Source organism: Mus pahari, chromosome 23 (genome assembly GCF_900095145.1).
Source record: "Mus pahari chromosome 23, PAHARI_EIJ_v1.1, whole genome shotgun sequence".
Taxonomy (NCBI): Eukaryota; Metazoa; Chordata; class Mammalia; order Rodentia; family Muridae; genus Mus; species Mus pahari.
The window spans coordinates 18,023,680-18,042,112 of NC_034612.1; the positions used below are offsets into that span (position 1 = coordinate 18,023,680).

Below are 18,433 nucleotides of genomic sequence, written 5' to 3' on the forward strand. Positions count from 1 at the left end.
TTTTCCTCAATTCTCGTAAGCTGGAATGTTACCACCACCAACTTCCAAACAAAAGCTAATAAAAAGTTTGCCCAAATGTTGTCTAACTAGACTTTGCTTGCACAAATATATTCAAACTCAGACTTCAGCATCCCTTGAAATTTTCGGTGTTCTTAGCACCTACCAATAAAATTACACTTATTGGAAAATGTTGTGTGAAAGACAAAAAAATTACAAAGGTCAACATGAGTAAACCAGTTGATAAGTATGAGACTGATGTTTTGCCCTCACAATGTGACAGGGTTGGCAAATATATACATGTACCAGTGTCAAAATATTTTGAAATTAATTCTAATTCTCATTAGGAAACATTTTTACTTTTGGATCAACACATGGTTGCCCACACTATCACAAATGGCACTTACTATTACAACTTGAACCTGGGTGGTCTGTATGCTGATACATGTTGTAGCCTTTGACTGGCCAGCAGTGAGTGACAACTACTATGTGTCAAAAATATCAAAGCTGGCCATTGTTCTTCCTTTTGGAGGGCTGGTTTTCATGGATTCTACATTGCCTTCAAAGACCTGATTTTCTTTTTTCTTTTCTTTTCTTTTTAAAGTAATGTGTATAAGTGCGTGTGTCTGAGTGTGTGTTTTCCATAATTTCAAATTTGAGTTTAGGTATTATGGCTTGAATGAGACATGTCCCCCACAGGATCAAGTATTTGAACAGTAGGTGGCACTACTTGTTGGGGTTCCACAAGGAGTTGAACCTTGCTGGAGGAAGTACATCACTGGGGTTAGAATTTGAGGATTCATATACTCCACTTCCTGTTCCCTCTCTGCTTCCTGAGTGTGGATGTGACCAACTAGCTTCTTGTTTCTGCCGCCAAGCTTTCTCTTCCTATTGCCATGTCTTCCACACCATGGACTCTGACTGCCTTGAACCATAAGCCAAAGTAAACCCTTTCTCCATGAGGTTTCTTACATCAGGGTGTTTTTACCACTACAACAAGAAGGACTCTGTTGCAAAATACGAATTTCATAGAGATGAGATGGTGTTGGGCTTGGCGGGTTTTGGTGTCATGCATTTGTTCTGAAAAATGACCTCACCTTCTGGTGCTGGCTGCCAAGATCCTGGGCACTAGGGGTGGGTCTTCAATTACATAGTAAGTATTTAATTCACTGCTTTTAGCCAAGTGATACCTGGAAATTACAACCTATCCCTTGGTCTACATAGAGTGGATCTCCAGGTACTCCAGGTAAACCACAGGTACTCAAGTCCCTTCTATAAATAGGTGAAATATTTACACCTAGCTTGTGCATACCCTCTGAGAATTTCATCTATGATTATTTATGATACCCAATTGAAACCATCCCCCTTAGCCCCAAGGCACAGAGAATCAAAGAGAATCGGGAGAAGACTCTCTATTTTTCCTTTCTTTGTCTTAAGTTTCTCTTTTGATTATTACAACACCGAAAAGACGGGCCGTGGGTCCACAATAATTAGTGACAAATTCCAACCCACCGCTATTCCTGTGCTTGTGGACCGAAACAGGACACCAAACTCCTGTACCAGATTGGCTACTTGGATACATTAGGCCCCATAGAAGAGAGAAAAAACAATTATAAGAACGTATACATAACCCCCAAGGTAAAAACCCAGACCCCTTAGAAACAGGGTCTTCTCAGCTCTGGGAGCCCTTGAGGAGCCAATAAACATTTATGCCTTTGGATGAGATGTTTTCTCTGCCTTTACCTTCTTATCATAGGGGGACAATGAGCCCACCAGGTAGCCAGTATCATGCTGCACAGCAGGGGCTGTGTGAGCAGCAGTTACACACCAATGTGTGGGGACACAACTCCATAGAATGTCTGTGTCTGTATTCTGCACACATGTAATGCTTTAGTCTGTCTGTATTTCATACACATATAATGCTTTCCCCCAGAACATTGGATCCAAGGACAGCTGGCTATATCTGTAGATGGAGAACCTGCAGCCATTCACATTAGCTCTTGAGTCTATTTGCAGGTCTCTTTCTCTAACCACTGTGACTCTTTTGCCATGAGGCCCATTTATTTATTCCAAGGTCTTTACCACTTGCAGTCTGAGTCCGATCCTGCCCAGTGGATACCACCAAAGTGGAAAAGGAAGTTAGACAAGGAACCAGGGGGTACCAAGGCAACCAGGATGGCTAAATGGCCCGTGGGAAAAGCCTTCTGAGGGCCTTGAAAAGATGGGGACGTTTCTTCGTGGAACTGTTGTATCAAGGTTTGGCCATCAATAAGCTTGAGGCTGAGCTGTCAAACTTCAGGTCAACAGAGAAGATGTGGGAAAAGAGAGATGGCGCATACAACATCTGTCCTGAGTGCTATGAAAATTCTGCGTGGCTGAAATTGATGGCAAAGCCGCCCACAGTCATTGCTGTTAAGTGCTTTTACTCAAAATAGCATTGGTTGTTTTTTTTTTTTTCTAGTTAAAGAAAAAAACCTTTCATTTTTCCCCTTTGATTTTCACTTGAAGACAACTATGTAGCCCTGTCTGGCCTGGAACTCATCACGTAGAGTAGGCTGGCCTCCAAGTCCCCTGCATCTAACCTGTATCTAACTTCCTAGTATTTGGATTAAAGGCACGCACTCCCAGAGACTTCACCTCTTATTTAAAATATATATTTCATTTATTCATTTGTAGGTGTGGGAATGCATACTGTAGCGCATGTGTAAAGGTCAGAGGACAACTTTTGGGAGTCGGTTTTTCTCCTTCCATTATATGAATTCCGGAGATCAAACTCCAGCCATCAAACTTGGCAATAATCTCCTTTACCTGCCAAGCTATCCACTAGACCCTCTTTCTTACACTGTAATGAAACCTTCATTCAAGGAGGACAAAAGTCGCAGAATCACTCAGGGTCCTTTTCAGCTTCTAAAGGAGAAACTCGGGTCTGGATAAGATAGGGCTGTGTCTGTATTCGCTCAGAGATTGGTGGGTTGATGCCAGAAACTGGTTGGTAAGCCACACAGTTAAGAATGGCTTTGGCATTTTAAGTGATTATAAAAAAAAATAATAATAATCACGAACAGCAAAATGTTTTGTGACATGTGGACATCACACTGATTTACATTTTTGGTGCCTATAAATAGCCTTACTGGAACTCAGGCCCCACCCACTTTCTTCCAGGTTTAGGGCAGCTTTGGTGCTCCTGGGTGTAGGTTGAGTTGCTGTGCCATGCAAGATGGAAAGCATCAACTACGCACCGCTTCACAAGAGTGCGTCCACCAACTGCCATAGCTATTTCCTGAAAATGGAAAGTACCGCTCCCTTTAAGACTCAGAAGATAACGGAAACACACAAGGCCTAGGAAGTAAGTAAAGTAAGACATACAAGGCACTGCTCCCAAGGTTACGCACATAGTTACAGTTGCTAGGGAGAAAAGACAGACTGGTCCAGCTACCTCTGGGTTAGGTAGTGAGAGTCTCATGGATGGAGGTTTCATATATTGGTGCCTCTATTGACTCGCTGTTTTGGTTATGCAGCTATCTTTGAGTCATCTGTGCTCATGCGAGTAACCCCTCACCCCTGCCCTGTAAGTAAGCCCAATAAACTATCACTTCACCAAGTTGGACTTGGACGGAACCTTTACTTCAGTTTGTAATTGGTCCCCTCCCTGGGGGTGAGTGTCTTGTGTCTCCCAGGAAAAAGTCCTATGATACCAACCCTACTGTGTCAACCCTATTTGAGCTAAACTTATTTTCACAGAGCATGTTCTTACTATTCTAGCTTTGTTTTTAATCATGACAGTGTATGCATCATGTGTCAGAATGTATACGCGCAGGTGCTTACAGAGGCCAGAGGTGTTGGATCATCTGGGGCTGGAGTTATAGATGGTTGTGAGTCACATGATATGGATGCTTAATACTGGACTTGGGTCCTCTTTGAGAGCAGCAAGTGCTCTTAACTGCTGAGCCAGCCCTCTCTCTAGATTCCCCAGTAAACATTTATGCAAGAAATAAAACAGGTTTTACTTAATTACTCTGAAATTAGAACCATAGCGAGAACTATGCCACAATCCACTGATGCACATACTTAAAAATCAATATATGGTTTTAACTGAATTATAAAACAAATAACTTATAGGTAAATTGCACCTATCTGAATGCCGACATTAGGGGCAGAAATTATTCTATAACTGTGCCTTTAGAGCTCTGCACTGCGATACAATGTGAATAGCAGGAGATGGCTGGATATTTAGGTGGGAGTCACAAATATCACAGCTGATATTACTGCTTAATTGAAAGAGTTGGCTGGCAGTCGTTGACAGTCTTGACAGGGCTCACAGCCATGGTGATAAGTGGTGGTCACCACCCTAAGGCCTTCTTTCTGTTTCCATATTGTGTTGGTTAGTTTTTGTCAACTTGACACAAGTCAGGGTCATCTGGGAAGAGGTAACCACAATGGATAAAATGTCTCCTTCAAGTGGCCTAAGGTATGGGTAAGTCTATTGGAGCCCATTTCCATGTTTGATGATCGTTGCGAGAGGGTCCAGCCCACTGCGGGTGGTGTCATCCCCGAGCAAGTGATCCTATTAGAAAGCAAATTGAGCAAAGCATGGAAAACAAGCCAATAAAGAGTGTTCCTTCACGGCCTCTACATTAGCTCCCACCTTGGCTTCCCTCGCTGATGAACCATGTATAAGCCAAACGAACCCTTTCCTTCCCACATGGCATTCTGTTATGATGCTTAACTCCGAAAGAGAAAACAAGCTACAGTACTTACCAAGACCTTCCATCTGAGAAGACGCTAGTGAGCAACTAGACTTTCTGGTACAAGTCCAGAGGTGTAGCACAGAGCAGGAAGATCAACACTAGATTCACCATGGAGAAGGAATTAGCTAACTGTTCCACCTTCTGCATCCCCTAATCCAAAACTTCAGAGATAACCCTGTCTAATTTGGTAGCAACAGACACAACTATTCAGATTTACATTAACCTTTAAAAGTTCATTGCTCAGCTCCATCCTTTTAGTATTCAGCACTTGATGTCACCAGACATTGCTACCATTATTGGCTACCATATTGAATGACTAAAGCTTCCAAACACTGATATTATGTTATCAAAAAAAAAAAAAAAAACATTGTTTTTACCATCCAGTCCAGACTCACGGTTGATCTTTATATCAAATATCTTATCCATTCTCTAAGCAAGATCCAGTATCTCTACATAGGACACACATCCTGAGCCATTCCATGTGACATCAGCATCATCATTGTCATCCTTGTCTGAGCTGCCATGCTCTTTATGGACAAAGTAGTATTTCTATTTCAACCAGTGGCCTCTCCTCTCCAAATTACATTCTCACCATGGCCTTCTGAGTGATATTTCCAAAACAGATCCTTAGCATCTGGCAGATGGCTTAGTGGGCAAGAGTGCTTGCTGTACAGGAAGAAGGACCACAGGTTGAATCCTCGGTGCCCACATTAAAAATCCAGGTGTGGCTGTGGATCTCCATAACCTCAACCTCAATCCTGAGGTCCTGAAAGCATGCTGGTCATCTAGTCTCGGGGAAACAGTGAGGTGGTGGCTCAATGAAGGACTGTCTCAAAGTCATAAGGTGGAAAGAGAGAGGAAGACACTGGTGCACATCCCCACACACATATACATGCATCACACAAACACATAAACACACACTACAATACATAAACAATAGACAATAAGTCAGATCAGATTGAAGCGTCCAGAACCAGAAACCCCACTCCATGTACCAAAGCTGGTAAGGATCTATATTCCCCATCCAATTCTTGCCAGCTCTGACCTCAAATCCTGGCACTGTCTTCCCTGTTCACCATCTCAGCTACATCAGACTTATGCCATTCAAGACACTACAGCTGGCCATTGTTGGGCCATGGTTTCTACTTTTCCTTCTTCATGGGCGTCTAGCACTCCTCATGTCTTTGTGCAGATATCGCCCGGGCATGTGCCCAAGTCACTTGGCTCTTCTCCTTCACAGTGTACTGCTGGGTTTTCTCTGCAGTATGTGTTGGTTCTGAAAAAAACCTTGCTCAATTATTCTTGACTTACTTACCACCTGATTCTGCTGTGTGGAACGAGTGTTCTATACCTTTAAAGCCGACACCAATGCCTGGCACTCAGTGGGGACTCTGTATATTTCCCCTGAGTGGCGCGTGCTATTGTGGTATCTATAAAATGAATCACATCATCAGCAGTTGTTCGCATGTGGTTATACAACAGTCGGGGCTGTAATAACTGCCCGGCAGCCAGCAATAGCAGTAGCCCTCCTGTGCTCATTTAGCACGACATACCCACGAAGGCACTGTGGTTCAGAAACCACCTGACTGCTAGTCACCTCTGGAGAGGAGAGTTCATTAAGGAAGGAGCACCAGAGGCAGCTCAGGGTCAATGATGAGAAAGCTGTGACTCTGAGCATAACAACAAAAGAAAAATCATCTTCAAATGACTTCTCTGACTTCAGTGTGGTTTCCCAGTTTCCTGTTGTATGTGTGCTTCTCTGAATTTGCATTGCTCAAGATCACTGTGAACAGTGCACTTATCAACACCCCCTTGAACAAATCAACATCCTCCCTTTTTACAGATCAACATCTCCCCTGCTGCAACCAACATCTTCCCCTTGTCCAAACCAACACCCCCTTGTACTGATCAATCCCCACCCTGCATCTATGAATCATCTCTGCTTGTGCTGTTCAACACCCCACTACACTGAACAACATCCTCTCGCACAAATCAATACTTGCCCCTGGCATTTAGCATCACTTTTCCCTGTACTCATCAAGACTTTATTTTTTGTGTACCAACCAACATTCTCTTGTACTGACTGATACCCCCACATCTATCAACTCTTTGCTTGTCCTGATTAACATTCCTCCTCGAACTAGTCAACACCCCTTTCTTACACTGAGCTACACCTTCCCCTCTGTTCTCACTATGGGTGAAGCCTAGTGGACTGGTCGTGAGCCTGGACTCTTGACTCTATCCATCTAGGATCTAACTTGGCTTTGTGCCTTCATTGCATATCTTGAGGGCAGGTTTGCAGGCTCTATAGAGTCTGCAGTTCCCCTAGAGGGGCAAGGGGCAAGTGTTGATTTGTGCAAGAAGGTCTTGGTCAATGCACTGGGGTGTAGACCAGCAAAGGGGGAGGTTACTGATAAGATGCAGGGGTGGGTAATGATCAGTGCTAAGGGGTATTGATTCATACAAGGGGAAGATGTTGGTCGTAGCACGGGGAATGTTGATCTGTATAAAAGGAGGGTGTTTATTAGTTCAAGGAGGGGTGTTGATAATTATGCCCCCTTCCATGTGGGAAAAGTGGGGAAGAACAGTGCCCAAAGCTCTGAGCCATGGCGGAAATCCCACACGTTAAAAGTATGTTCCAAAGAATGCAAGGCCTCACCTAGTACCCAAGCAGCAGTTAAGTGCTGGCTCTAATTATCCAGTCCTGTTTGGGGAACAGCAGTCATGCAGCAAACATAAAAAGAAAAAGAAGGCGCCTCAGAGCAACCAGTTTCCTTGAGGGCCATGGTGGCATCTTAATTTGCACTTGGTGGCAGAAGAATGAAAATGAACGTGGCTGTGTGCTCTGCCTGGTGACTGGATTTTCAAATAGCCTGAGTGGAACAGCAGAGGGGCGCTGGCGTGTTAATTAACAAGCTGACATGGGAAAAGAATAACCACAGAAAGTCAAACAGAAAGAGCCCGGAAGCTGCTTTTATGCCCTGAATGAAAGGAATTCTCATTATTGGAGCTGGGGGGGAGGGGCAGGGGGGGAAGCTTCCTTCTATAATCTAGGGCTCTTCCCCAAGTACTTATCTCAACAGGGCATTGCTATGGCTTGCTACCTATGCTAATTTTGGAACTCCTGAGAGATGGTGACTGAGCTCCAAATGATGTCCACAGATGTATGTACATGATGGGCCATGGGACTTGCGTTACACATGTCTTTTGGGTATCTATGTGGGTGGGCAGTATGTTTTCTGTGGGGTGTAGAGATAAGAGAAGACCCTAGACTGAAGGCCATGGGAGTCTCAGGAGGAAAGAGCCAGAAAGAGGGATAGCCTAGCCCAGTGGTTCTCAACCTTCCAGATGCTGTGACCCTTTAATACAGTTCCTCATGGTGTGGTGACCCCCCCCCAACCATAAAATTCTTTTCATTACTACTTCATAACTGTAATTTTGCTAATGCTACGAGTCAAATTGTAAATACCTGTGTTTTCTGATGGTCTTAGGGGAACGCTTGGAAGTTGTTTAACCCCCAAAGGGGTGTGACTCCGAGGTTGAGAACTACTGTACTAGACAGTCACTTCCTGTGGGTTCTGATGGTAAAGAGAGGGCCAATCGATGTAACATTTGTTTCACTTTAAGGACAGAGATGTACGTTTAAAGATCCATTTCCTGAAAAGTTTGTAAGTTAAAATTTCATGGTCCTGAAAGTGTGAGGTTTCGTTCACTTGCTCCATAGATGGGAATGTTGGGGAGTGTTAGGGACACACGTGTTAGAGAAGGTGGTGACGTTCTTATAACCCAAGAATCATCCACACAAGGGAAAAAAAAGCCTTGACATCCTGGAGGCTGGAGGGACAGCTCAGCAGTTAAGAGCACTGGCTGCTCTTTTAGAGGACCAAGATTCAGTTCCCAGCACCCACGGGTAGGTTCATAACCCTCTGTTCCAAGGGTTCAGATACCCTCTGATGATCTCTGTGGTGACTATGCCTGTGTATACACACACACACACACACACACACACACATACATGTATACACATACATAGACATATACTTGTACATGTTATTATGTATAATATATAAATATATTATATTAAATATTAACATAATATATAAAATTTTATATATAAATATATTAGATATAATATATAATTAATATAATATTATGTAAATGTATTATATATTAGATATTATTATGCATATTTACTTAAACAAATATTTATATATTATAAATATATAGATGTAACAATATATAAAATATTTATGATAGATAGATAGATAGATAGATAGATAGATAGATAGATAGAGTCTACCTATATATCTTTATATAGCATTTATTCTTCAGCCAAGTTCATGTATTGTCTGGCTGGACAGAGGTCCTTGGTGCCTACTTATGTGCTTTGTGGAACTCTCTGACACTACTCTTTCATCCTTTTGATGAGAAAAAGGCATTAAGCTATGATATACAGTGTACCAGAAGCCATGCACCACCCTGGAGCTATGCGCCGTGGAGGAGCCTCCCAGCTCTTCTAAGAAATGCAAACAGTGCATTTAGGCAAGCTTTTAAAGAGATAGAATTAATGGACAGAGGACCAGGAAGCTCCATCAAGGCAATGCTTAGGCCCACCTAAACCAGTTCAGGTTCTCCTGCTGCTGACAGCAGAAGCCAGGGCTCATTTGATGTCCTTCAATCTTAAGAAAATGTCAGCATCCACCAAGAGTCTCTTGAGTGTAAATATCAAGGAAGACCCTTGCAATGAGGTGGCCTGGCAGGCAGCCTGGCAAGTGGATGGCAGGTGGCCTGGCAGGTGGCATGGCACATGGCCTGGAAGGTAGCATGGCAGGTGGCATGGCAGATGGCATATCATGTGGCATGGCAGGTGGCATGATAGGTGGCATTATAGATGGCATGGCAGGTAGCATATCAGGTGGCATGGCAGGTGGCATGGTAGGTGGCATGGCAGGTGGCATGACAGGTGGCATGGCAGGTGGGCTGCGAAACAAGGACTCCTGCAGGTAACATATTTGGGAAAGTCAGAACCTGTTGCCAAGCTGCACTTCACAAAGGGAGGGTACCTGTCCCTCTTGATTCCTTGCTCTGAAACACCCCTTCTCCCTGGACCTTCAAGGTTGCCAGTCACATCTGTACTTTCATGTCACTACAACTACCATGAGACATCAGCACACCAAACTTACAGCCCTCTTCTGATTATTGTCAAGGGTGATGGACTACCTGTTTTGACGGACTCCCTGTTCTGACTTATCTCTGGGTTGAGTTCTATCTCAAGCTTCAGGTCAAAAATGCTCAGTATTAAAACTTCAGAGGTGGAGCACAGACAGAAGTGAAACAGGAACTTGGTTAGGAAATAGATCGATGCTGGATAACTGTTCTTCCCAAATTATCTTTGTACCAAGCTGAAAGCATCACCCGCAGTGGAATCCCTCAAAAAACGCTCTCTCCCAAATGAGTGGAAATGAGAGTGCGTTGAATTTTGACAAGCACTTATTAATGAGTTTTTAAGGACTCACTGCCACGGCCCCTCCAGCACGGAAATGCATGCCTGAAATGTGTCTCTGTTGCTGAGGCCTGGAATAAGCTCAGATTTACTTTAGTCTGAAGCTCAGAAGACAAGAATGAAAAGTCACCACCACCCTGGAGCCCTGTGTCACGGAGGGGGCCTCCCAACTCTTAGGAGAGATGTAAACAGCACGCCTCATGCCAGACCCTGCTGTGTGGTCACCAAACACTTAACAGAAAGACTCGTGTTTAGCGAGCTTTGCTCTAAGAATGTCCCTCCCTCGGGAGGGAGGAACACTTCCCCTTCAATCCAGCAGAGCATGATGGTTTTGAACACCAGACTCACAGAAATTCATGATCAGATTAAGAGAGTACAAAAGCTTTCAAAGCCCTGGACATGTGGGAGACTTTGTTTCAGCTTAAAGATTTCCTGGAGGTGCAATTACAGAGCCACTTAGAAGCAGGGGTGTGACCTTTGTCCTGCATGGATCTCTAGGCAGGGATGTGACCTTTGCCCTATATAGACTCTCAGCTTTCATGCTGTCACAGTAGCACCTGCATTCAGCACAATCCTGTTTTATGTTTTGTTTTGCTTGTTTGTTTTTCCCCCTCCCTCTCTTCCTCTGGATGTGCTGCGTTGGGCATTGTGTTATTCATGGGCTTTATAAGAACAAATAAAGCAGGTGTGTATTTTCCTCTTAGAATTCATCAGGAGAAGATGAAAGATTTCAATTATGGAGAAGATCGATAGAGTTGGCCACATTAAAAATTAAACAAGGGCTAGGAGCATAGCTCAGCTTTAGAGCACCTGCCTAGAATCCCCCAGTGAGGGGCTGGGGGCGTGGCTCAGTGGTAGAGCCCCTGCCTAGAATCCCCCAGTGAGGGGCTGGGGGCGTGGCTCAGTGGTAGAGCCCCTGTCTAGAATCCCCCAGGGAGGGGCTGGGGGCGTGGCTCAGTGGTAGAGCCCCTGCCTAGAATCCCCCAGGGAGGGGCTGGGGGCGTGGCTCAGTGGTAGAGCCCCTGCCTAGAATCCCCCAGGGAGGGGCTGGGGGCATGGCTCAGTGGTAGAGCCCCTGCCTAGAATCCCCCAGGGAGGGGCTGGGGGTGTGGCTCAGTGGTAGAGCACCCCCCTAGAATCCCCTAGGGAGGGGGCTGGGGGTGTGGCTCAGTGGTAGAGCACCTGCCTAGAATCCCCCAGGGAGGGGCTGGGGGCGTGGCTCAGTGGTAGAGCACCCGCCTAGAATTCCCCAGGGAGGGGCTGGGCTGTGGCTCAGACACTGAGCACTTGCTTAGCACATACAAGGCCGAGGGTTCCATCCCAGGATATATATATACAAAATCCTCTGCACCATCCCCTAATGTGTGAAATTAGGAGGCAAAGAGCAAATTGGGGAAGAATCCATGTGACACATCAACCAAAAGATGGAAAGACTAATACACAGCAGGAGAAAAAGAAATTATACTCAGTGTCTGTTAAACTAGAATGTAGGCATAGCTAATGCCAGCAAGCCCTATACTTAAAAATGTGATTTCCCCACTTTGTACAACTATTTAGCTTTAGAAAAAAAAAATAAGAAGTTGAATTTTCTGTAGGACAACAGTAAAATGGGCAAAGGACAAATATTTAATTATGAAATAAAAAATGTTACCCAAGTAGGACACATTAAGGAAACACTGAGATAAGATGTTTGCTTAATAAATTGTCTATTTTTTAAAAAATTAATATTCTCTGTTGGCAACGTTGCAGGGAAATGGGTACCTTTACACACAGCAGGTAGAATTGTAAATTAGTTAAAACTTCCCGAAGGCAATTCTACAGACATTACAAAAATGTATTACAAAATTACATATCCTCTGACTCACATCCTTGAATTAAAATTTATTTCTAAAAGTTTACCTCAAGGGATCGATGAGAGATACGTGCAAAGACTTCTATATCAAGACGCAGGCCATTATATATTTTATAATAGAAAACATCTTTGTAGTGTTGTAGAGTTATGTTAGGGATTTTTTTTTTCAACACATGGTTTATTGCTGTCTTTCTTCCACTCCTATTTCTAATGCAGAATAATGTCTGAGCACCTATTAGGGGCATGTGTCTCGGCTGTCTGCTTTTCCTCCACTGCGATATTTCACCTGTGTGATCAGGTAAGGGACAGCCTTAGGCATTCCTTATACCTTTCACTGTTATGTCCCCCTGCGTAGGCAGACATCTTCTGGGAAGGGACTTCGCACTCCTTAGCTTCCCTTGTCGCATGGGCGAGTTCTTGACTTAGAAGATGGATACAACGTGTTATACTCAGTAAAAGGTCATATCCGACCCTGTCCCTCAGTCTTCTGGATGCAAGGTAGACATGATTTTTATAGAATTAAAGACAGTTGGGACCCTGGTGGGTACTGGGAACTGAACTCCATGTCCCTGCAGGGGTGCTATGCACTGCTAATGGCTGAACCAGGTCTCCAGCTCCAACATGACTGTTATTTATTTGGGGGTCACGGGGATTAAATGATGTGTTCATGGACATTCAGCCACTGAATGGAATATCCAAGCCACTGAGCTACCAGACAAGCTCTATGCTGGGCACACAGAGAGAGTAAATAGAGCAGACACCAAGCCCAGAAGAGTAGCGTGACAAGGTCTTTTGTAGAACAGAGGACAGACTACTCTTCTGTTTCCCCTTTGCTCCACAATTATTTTTATAAATGTAGCCAAAACATCTCTGAAGAAACAAGTAAGCCCATGCAACTCCCCCACAGACCTCTACACAGTGGTTTCTCACAGCATCAGACTCCAACTCTTCTAGCTCCATTCTGGCATGCACAGCTCTAACTTCAAACCCTCATCCTGGTCCAGAGATCTGTTTCTCCACTAGATAGCCATCAGTGAACATACCAATTAGCAGATGTAAGGCCATTTCATGACGGTCACACTCCCCAAGTAAAGTATTATTTCATCAACTAACAAACGTGGACAGCAAAATGCCCCAGCTATGAGACAGGGGGGAGTCAGAGCTCAGAACTCCTTCTTGGACTCAGAGATGGCCTCTTAGAGAGACTGCTGGGGACTCACCATCAGACACACAGTATTTGAATCTAGTTAATGTAATCTAGTTAGTTCAAGGATCAATGATGGCTGCCTGCAGCCTGGTTTTTCAGATTGAGAAGTTCAGGGTTGTGAACAAGCTCTTTCCTTAGGAACTTACAGCCTTGCTGTGGAATGCCCTTTGTATATTGCTGTCAGTAACAAAATAATCATAATAGTAGAGCTTATTATATGTCTGCAAGAGACTGAAGTTACTATAAGGACCCATGAGTTACTTATTCATCTATTTAGCTTGAGTTTTGTTGGGTTAGGAATTGAAACCAGTTCTGGCTTATGCCAGGGAAGCACTCCACCAAGAGCTCCAGCCTCATGACGAATATTTGTTTTATTCTCACAACTAGCTACTGGCTGTGATTTTCATCTACCCTCCAAAGAAGATGTACTTGAGGACCACATAATACGTGTCCTCTGATTAGTTCAGTTTAATTTAGTTTAGTTTTGGTTTTTGTCAACATTATTCAAGATAGATCCTAAGAGAAAAGGGAATCTCCGCTGAGAAAATGCATACATCAGATTGGCCTGTGGGCATGTCTGAGTGAAGTAGAAATTTCTGGTTTCTTTGGAGACTCAGTTGTGTCATTTAATGTTTTTCTGGAAGCTGGAAGAGGATGTTTTGCTGAAGCAGACATGCGAGAGGATGCTTTGCTGTGGCAGACACTTAAGAGGGCATGTGATGTTTGGAAAGAGTATAAGTAGAACCCAACAGATGCTCTTGCATTGGTTTGCCTTGCTACGCTTTGCTGGTTCACCTTGCTACGCTTCGCTGGACTTCACTGATCTTTGCTTATCATTACTTTGTAGAGAGTAACTAACCGAAGAAGTTCTCGTGGTATTACAGCCAATTCTTGCAGCTTCCATGGACCCATGCCAATTTGGCAGAGCTTCACAGCTCCTTCTGGATTGAGCCACTGCTATAGATTCATGTTTGGTGTTTGCCAACTGAACTGGGCTGCCGCTACTGATTCGTGTTTGATGTTCTAGACTGGACTGCTGATATCCTGACAACAAAGATTGGAATTGCCCCCAAAGAATGACTTCTAAACAGGTCCACGTCCTCTTTGTCCTGTTAATCATCTTTCTCCCCTACTTTGGGACAGTGGGCTAGAAGGAAGGTTGAAATGTTTAAGAACACTTATTAGAGTATGTTTTGAAAAATCTTAGCCTATATCTGAGAGGCATTTTCTCGATTGATGACTGATATGGGAGAGTATAGGCCATCATGGGTGGGACCATCCCTGGGCAGGTGGTCCTGAATAATATAAGAAAGCAGGATGAGCAAGACATGAGGAGCAAGTGAGTAAGCAGTGTCTCTCTATGGTCTCTGCTTCAGTTCCTGCCTTGAATTTCTGCCCTGAATCCCTAAGTGATTGATTGTAAGCTGTAAAGAAAATAAACCCATTTCTTCCCAAGTTGTCGTTGGTTTTGGTGTTCATTACAACAGAAGAAAGAAACCTAGGACACAATGCTTATAAATGAGGAAAAGAGTTGTTTTTCTGCATTCTAGGCAGGTGGCTAATGCCAGTGGAGAACAGCAGACCCTCAGCACCAAGATAAACGTGTCCCTGAGCCCTATTCTTCTCTTGTGGAGAGAAGGACTCTTTGCAGAGAATACTCCACTACCTTTTAAAACCTGTTCTCTTTGTTCCTTATGAAAGTGTCAAGCCACCGAGATGCTAATGAATAGAGTCCAGCCTTTCTTAAATCTCAGTATGAGCACATAAAAACTTAAACCAAGCCCTTTGCACCGCTTAACATGTTTGAAAACCTTAGGTAATTTATATTACACCATGCATGTTCATCATCCATAATATACATTTAAAGATAGGCTTATAACTACTGCTTGGACTACGTTTTAAAAATACAATTTAAAGAATATTACTCAGAACATATACATGTGGCTATTGGCAACGGGCTTCACAGTCCCATTTTTGTCTCCATTTTGGTACTTGCTGATTGACATCCTTGACCCCTAAGCTTGGATCACAGCATAGAGACTACCCATTCCCCGTTCCACACGTGCCTTCTTACCATGGCTAGTGGTATGACTCCGATCAAGTCCTTTTGGCTCACAAAGATCTTGGACACTCCAAGGTCAGAGGTGATCTCTCCTGGGTATTCAACCTGCCATGTGACCAGCTGTGTGGTGGGTGGGTCACTGGGTGCTTCAACCTCGATATCAATCTTCATGACTTCATAGGAGGCATCAGCCACACTGTGGGGTAGAACGAAGGAAAACAGAGGTGAGAAATTGAGGGGCAGAACTCACTCGTGTCAGAGTGGATTTTCACCGGCACCTGTGCTTATATGCCCCAAGTCTTGAGCAATTTAAGGACTGACCACCATCCACAAGCATAACATCTCTTGCAAGGACTCTGACATCATCATTTAAGGGTAGCTCCCCTCTTTTTTTTTTTTTTTTTAAAAAAAACACTGTAGTTGTCTTCAGACGTTCCAGAAGAGGGTGCCAGATCTCATTATGGATGGTTGTGAGCCACCATGTGGTTGCTGGGATTTGAACTCAGGACCTTCAGAAGAGCAGTCAGCGCTCTTAACCTCTGAGCCATCTCACCAGCCCCGGTAGCTCCCCTCTTATGAGCTATTCTGCTTCCCTAGGACAATGGCTGCATTCTCCAAACACTCTCTAACCCATGTCCCACAAAGAACTGCTCTTTCCTGATTTCCGGAAACATCTACACTGGCTATGTTGGTCTCATTTCAAAGCCACAGCCCATGTAGTCAGATGCACAGAATTTTAAGGATGCTGTGGCCTTATATTCCATGGATGGTAAGACAGCATTGCAGGGATACAGAAGATATTCAAGGATGCGGGCTTAGGGGTCAGTCCACTGCTGATAAACATGAAGAATTCATCAGATATCACCTGGCTACAGGCGTGATATCGACAAATGCTAGTTGCTAGACATCTAGACATCTCAGTGTCCATAGACATGCTCTGGAAATGGATGCCTGGTAGATGACCAGAACTATTTTATCAGCCCTTAGCTCCTCTCATTATCCGGCTAGTTTTGTCTCTTCAGAATTTCTTTTCACTACAATATCTGCTCTTCTGTGTGACAAGTGAGAAAGAAAATGGTTTCACGTCAGCCTTTCTTGAGGATCAGATGAAAGAAGTGGAGGTGAGAACTCAGATGGGTTGGCTGAGAGGGGCTCTTAAGGCATCGTTAGTGAACAGACATGGCTCTAGCAAACTAAGTTTTACATCTTCACTGAAGTGTCTTTGAACAATGTCATCTATTATTATCTGCTGTGCCTTTTCAAAGAGGACTGGCTTATGGAAACATGTCGATTACACCATCCAACACGCCGCAGTCTCTCTCACAGGAAAAGCTCAGGGAGAGCTGCTGAGAACAAACAAGGTTAAGATGGCTAATTAGAGATCATGAGATTGGATGGACAGAAGCCAAGATAAAAGCCACCAACACAGAGACAAGAGGAAGAGACACAGAGAACAGAAACAAGGAAGGAAGAAGGAAGGCATCTGCACCACACACACACACACACACACACACACACACACACACCTTGCATGCCAAGGTGCTATTACTGGCCCGGGTCCCATTCAGAATCAATTGAAGAACACTGGATACCAGCTATCATTAGAGCCCAGCAGTTTGGATGCTGGAAACCCAAATCAAAAGCTGAATTCAAGGTCTCAGTGGGGGATGGGCAAAGCTCAGTAGACTGAGTCATTGGAACCAGGGAGATCTGAAGTGTACAGCTCCCACCCCTGGACAGGAAAGGGACCAGGATTGGTGGAAGTATGAGTGGAACTCAGTGCAGGGTCCCGATGGGCAGGGTAGATGCTTACCAGTGTACACAGAGGTGACATCAGCAGAGGGGTAATTTGGTTTCCTTCCAGCACCCTCCACTATCCCTAACAGCCATCCCCATCACTAGTGAAGTCTTAGCAGAGCATGGGCAGTTTGTGGTGGACGCCGTAGCACGGGATGTGCTACAGTTGATCTGATAGACTGAAAAGGGCAAACACAGTGAACCTCCGCATGCCTTCCGAGCCTCAGATGCAGAGAGCCCTGCACTGCCTGCGTCACCGCCAAAACAGCAGAGAAGGGGTGCAGTGTACAACCTGAGGAAATCAGAGGGGGAATTCTGACTTAATTTGAATGTCTGACACCAGCAGCCTTGCCCTGTGAGCAGCAGAAGGCACACCTCCCAAGTATAGATGGAGGGTGCACTATCTTCTGTTATGTTTTATTTTTTTTTATAGACAGGGCCCTACTGTGCAGCCCTGGCCAGACTGGAACTCTTTATGTAGACCAGACTGGCCTCAAACTCAGAGACCCATGTGCCATTGCCTTCTAAATATTGATGATAAAGGCATGTGCCACCAAACCTAACGATTTTATGATCTATTTTAATTTTTTATTGTTTTTAGTTCTATTTTAGTTTATATACTTATATTTTGGGGTTACATTTATTTGTGTTGTGAGTGTGGTGTGGTGTGAGTCGTGTATGTATATGTATGAGTGTGTTTGTATGAGTGTGAGCATTTATGTGTGTGTTTGAGTGAGTATGAACATGTGCATGTATGTGTGTTTGGGGGTATGTATGTATGTGTGTGATGTGAGTGTGTATCTCTGTGTGTGTTGTGTGTATGTGTGTGCACCACCACATACGTGTGGGTGTCAGAGGAAGTCCAAGGGTTGACTCTCTCCTTCCACTACATAAGCCTTGGGGCCAGGACTCAGGCTTTAAGGCTTGGCAATTATTACTTTATCCACTGAGCCTTCTCTACAGCTCTTATTTTAATTCGAATTAAATTTTCAATATTTTTATTAAGCTTATAAAGTTTCCACTTCTGTCTTTTGGTTTGTTATCATATTTTACCTTTTGCCTCACCAGAAAAGTCTGCATTGTTTCCTTTTCTTCCTCTACATCCTATAGACAATAGTCTTCTGCTCATCGTGCACCTGATCGCTCTCTCTCTCTTCCTCTCCCTCTCTCCCTTCTCCCCCTCTCTCTTCCTCTCCCTCTCTCCCTTCTCCCCCTCTCTCTTCCTCTCCCTCTCTCCCTTCTCCCCCTCTCTCTTCCTCTCCCTCTC

At 44.2% G+C, this 18,433-nt stretch overlaps 1 protein-coding gene across 3 annotated transcripts in view; it reads right to left on the minus strand.

Annotated features, from left to right (window-relative positions):
• Window positions 1–18,433, minus strand: part of Tmem132d (transmembrane protein 132D) — a 634,730-nt gene that overhangs the window by 180,098 nt on the left and 436,199 nt on the right. For all 3 annotated transcript variants that reach the window (XM_021222597.2, XM_029533772.1, XM_029533771.1), the window contains exon 4: window positions 15,382–15,565. In XM_021222597.2, coding sequence (XP_021078256.1) covers window positions 15,382–15,565 — 184 coding nt within the window. The remainder of the gene's footprint in view (window positions 1–15,381; window positions 15,566–18,433) is intronic.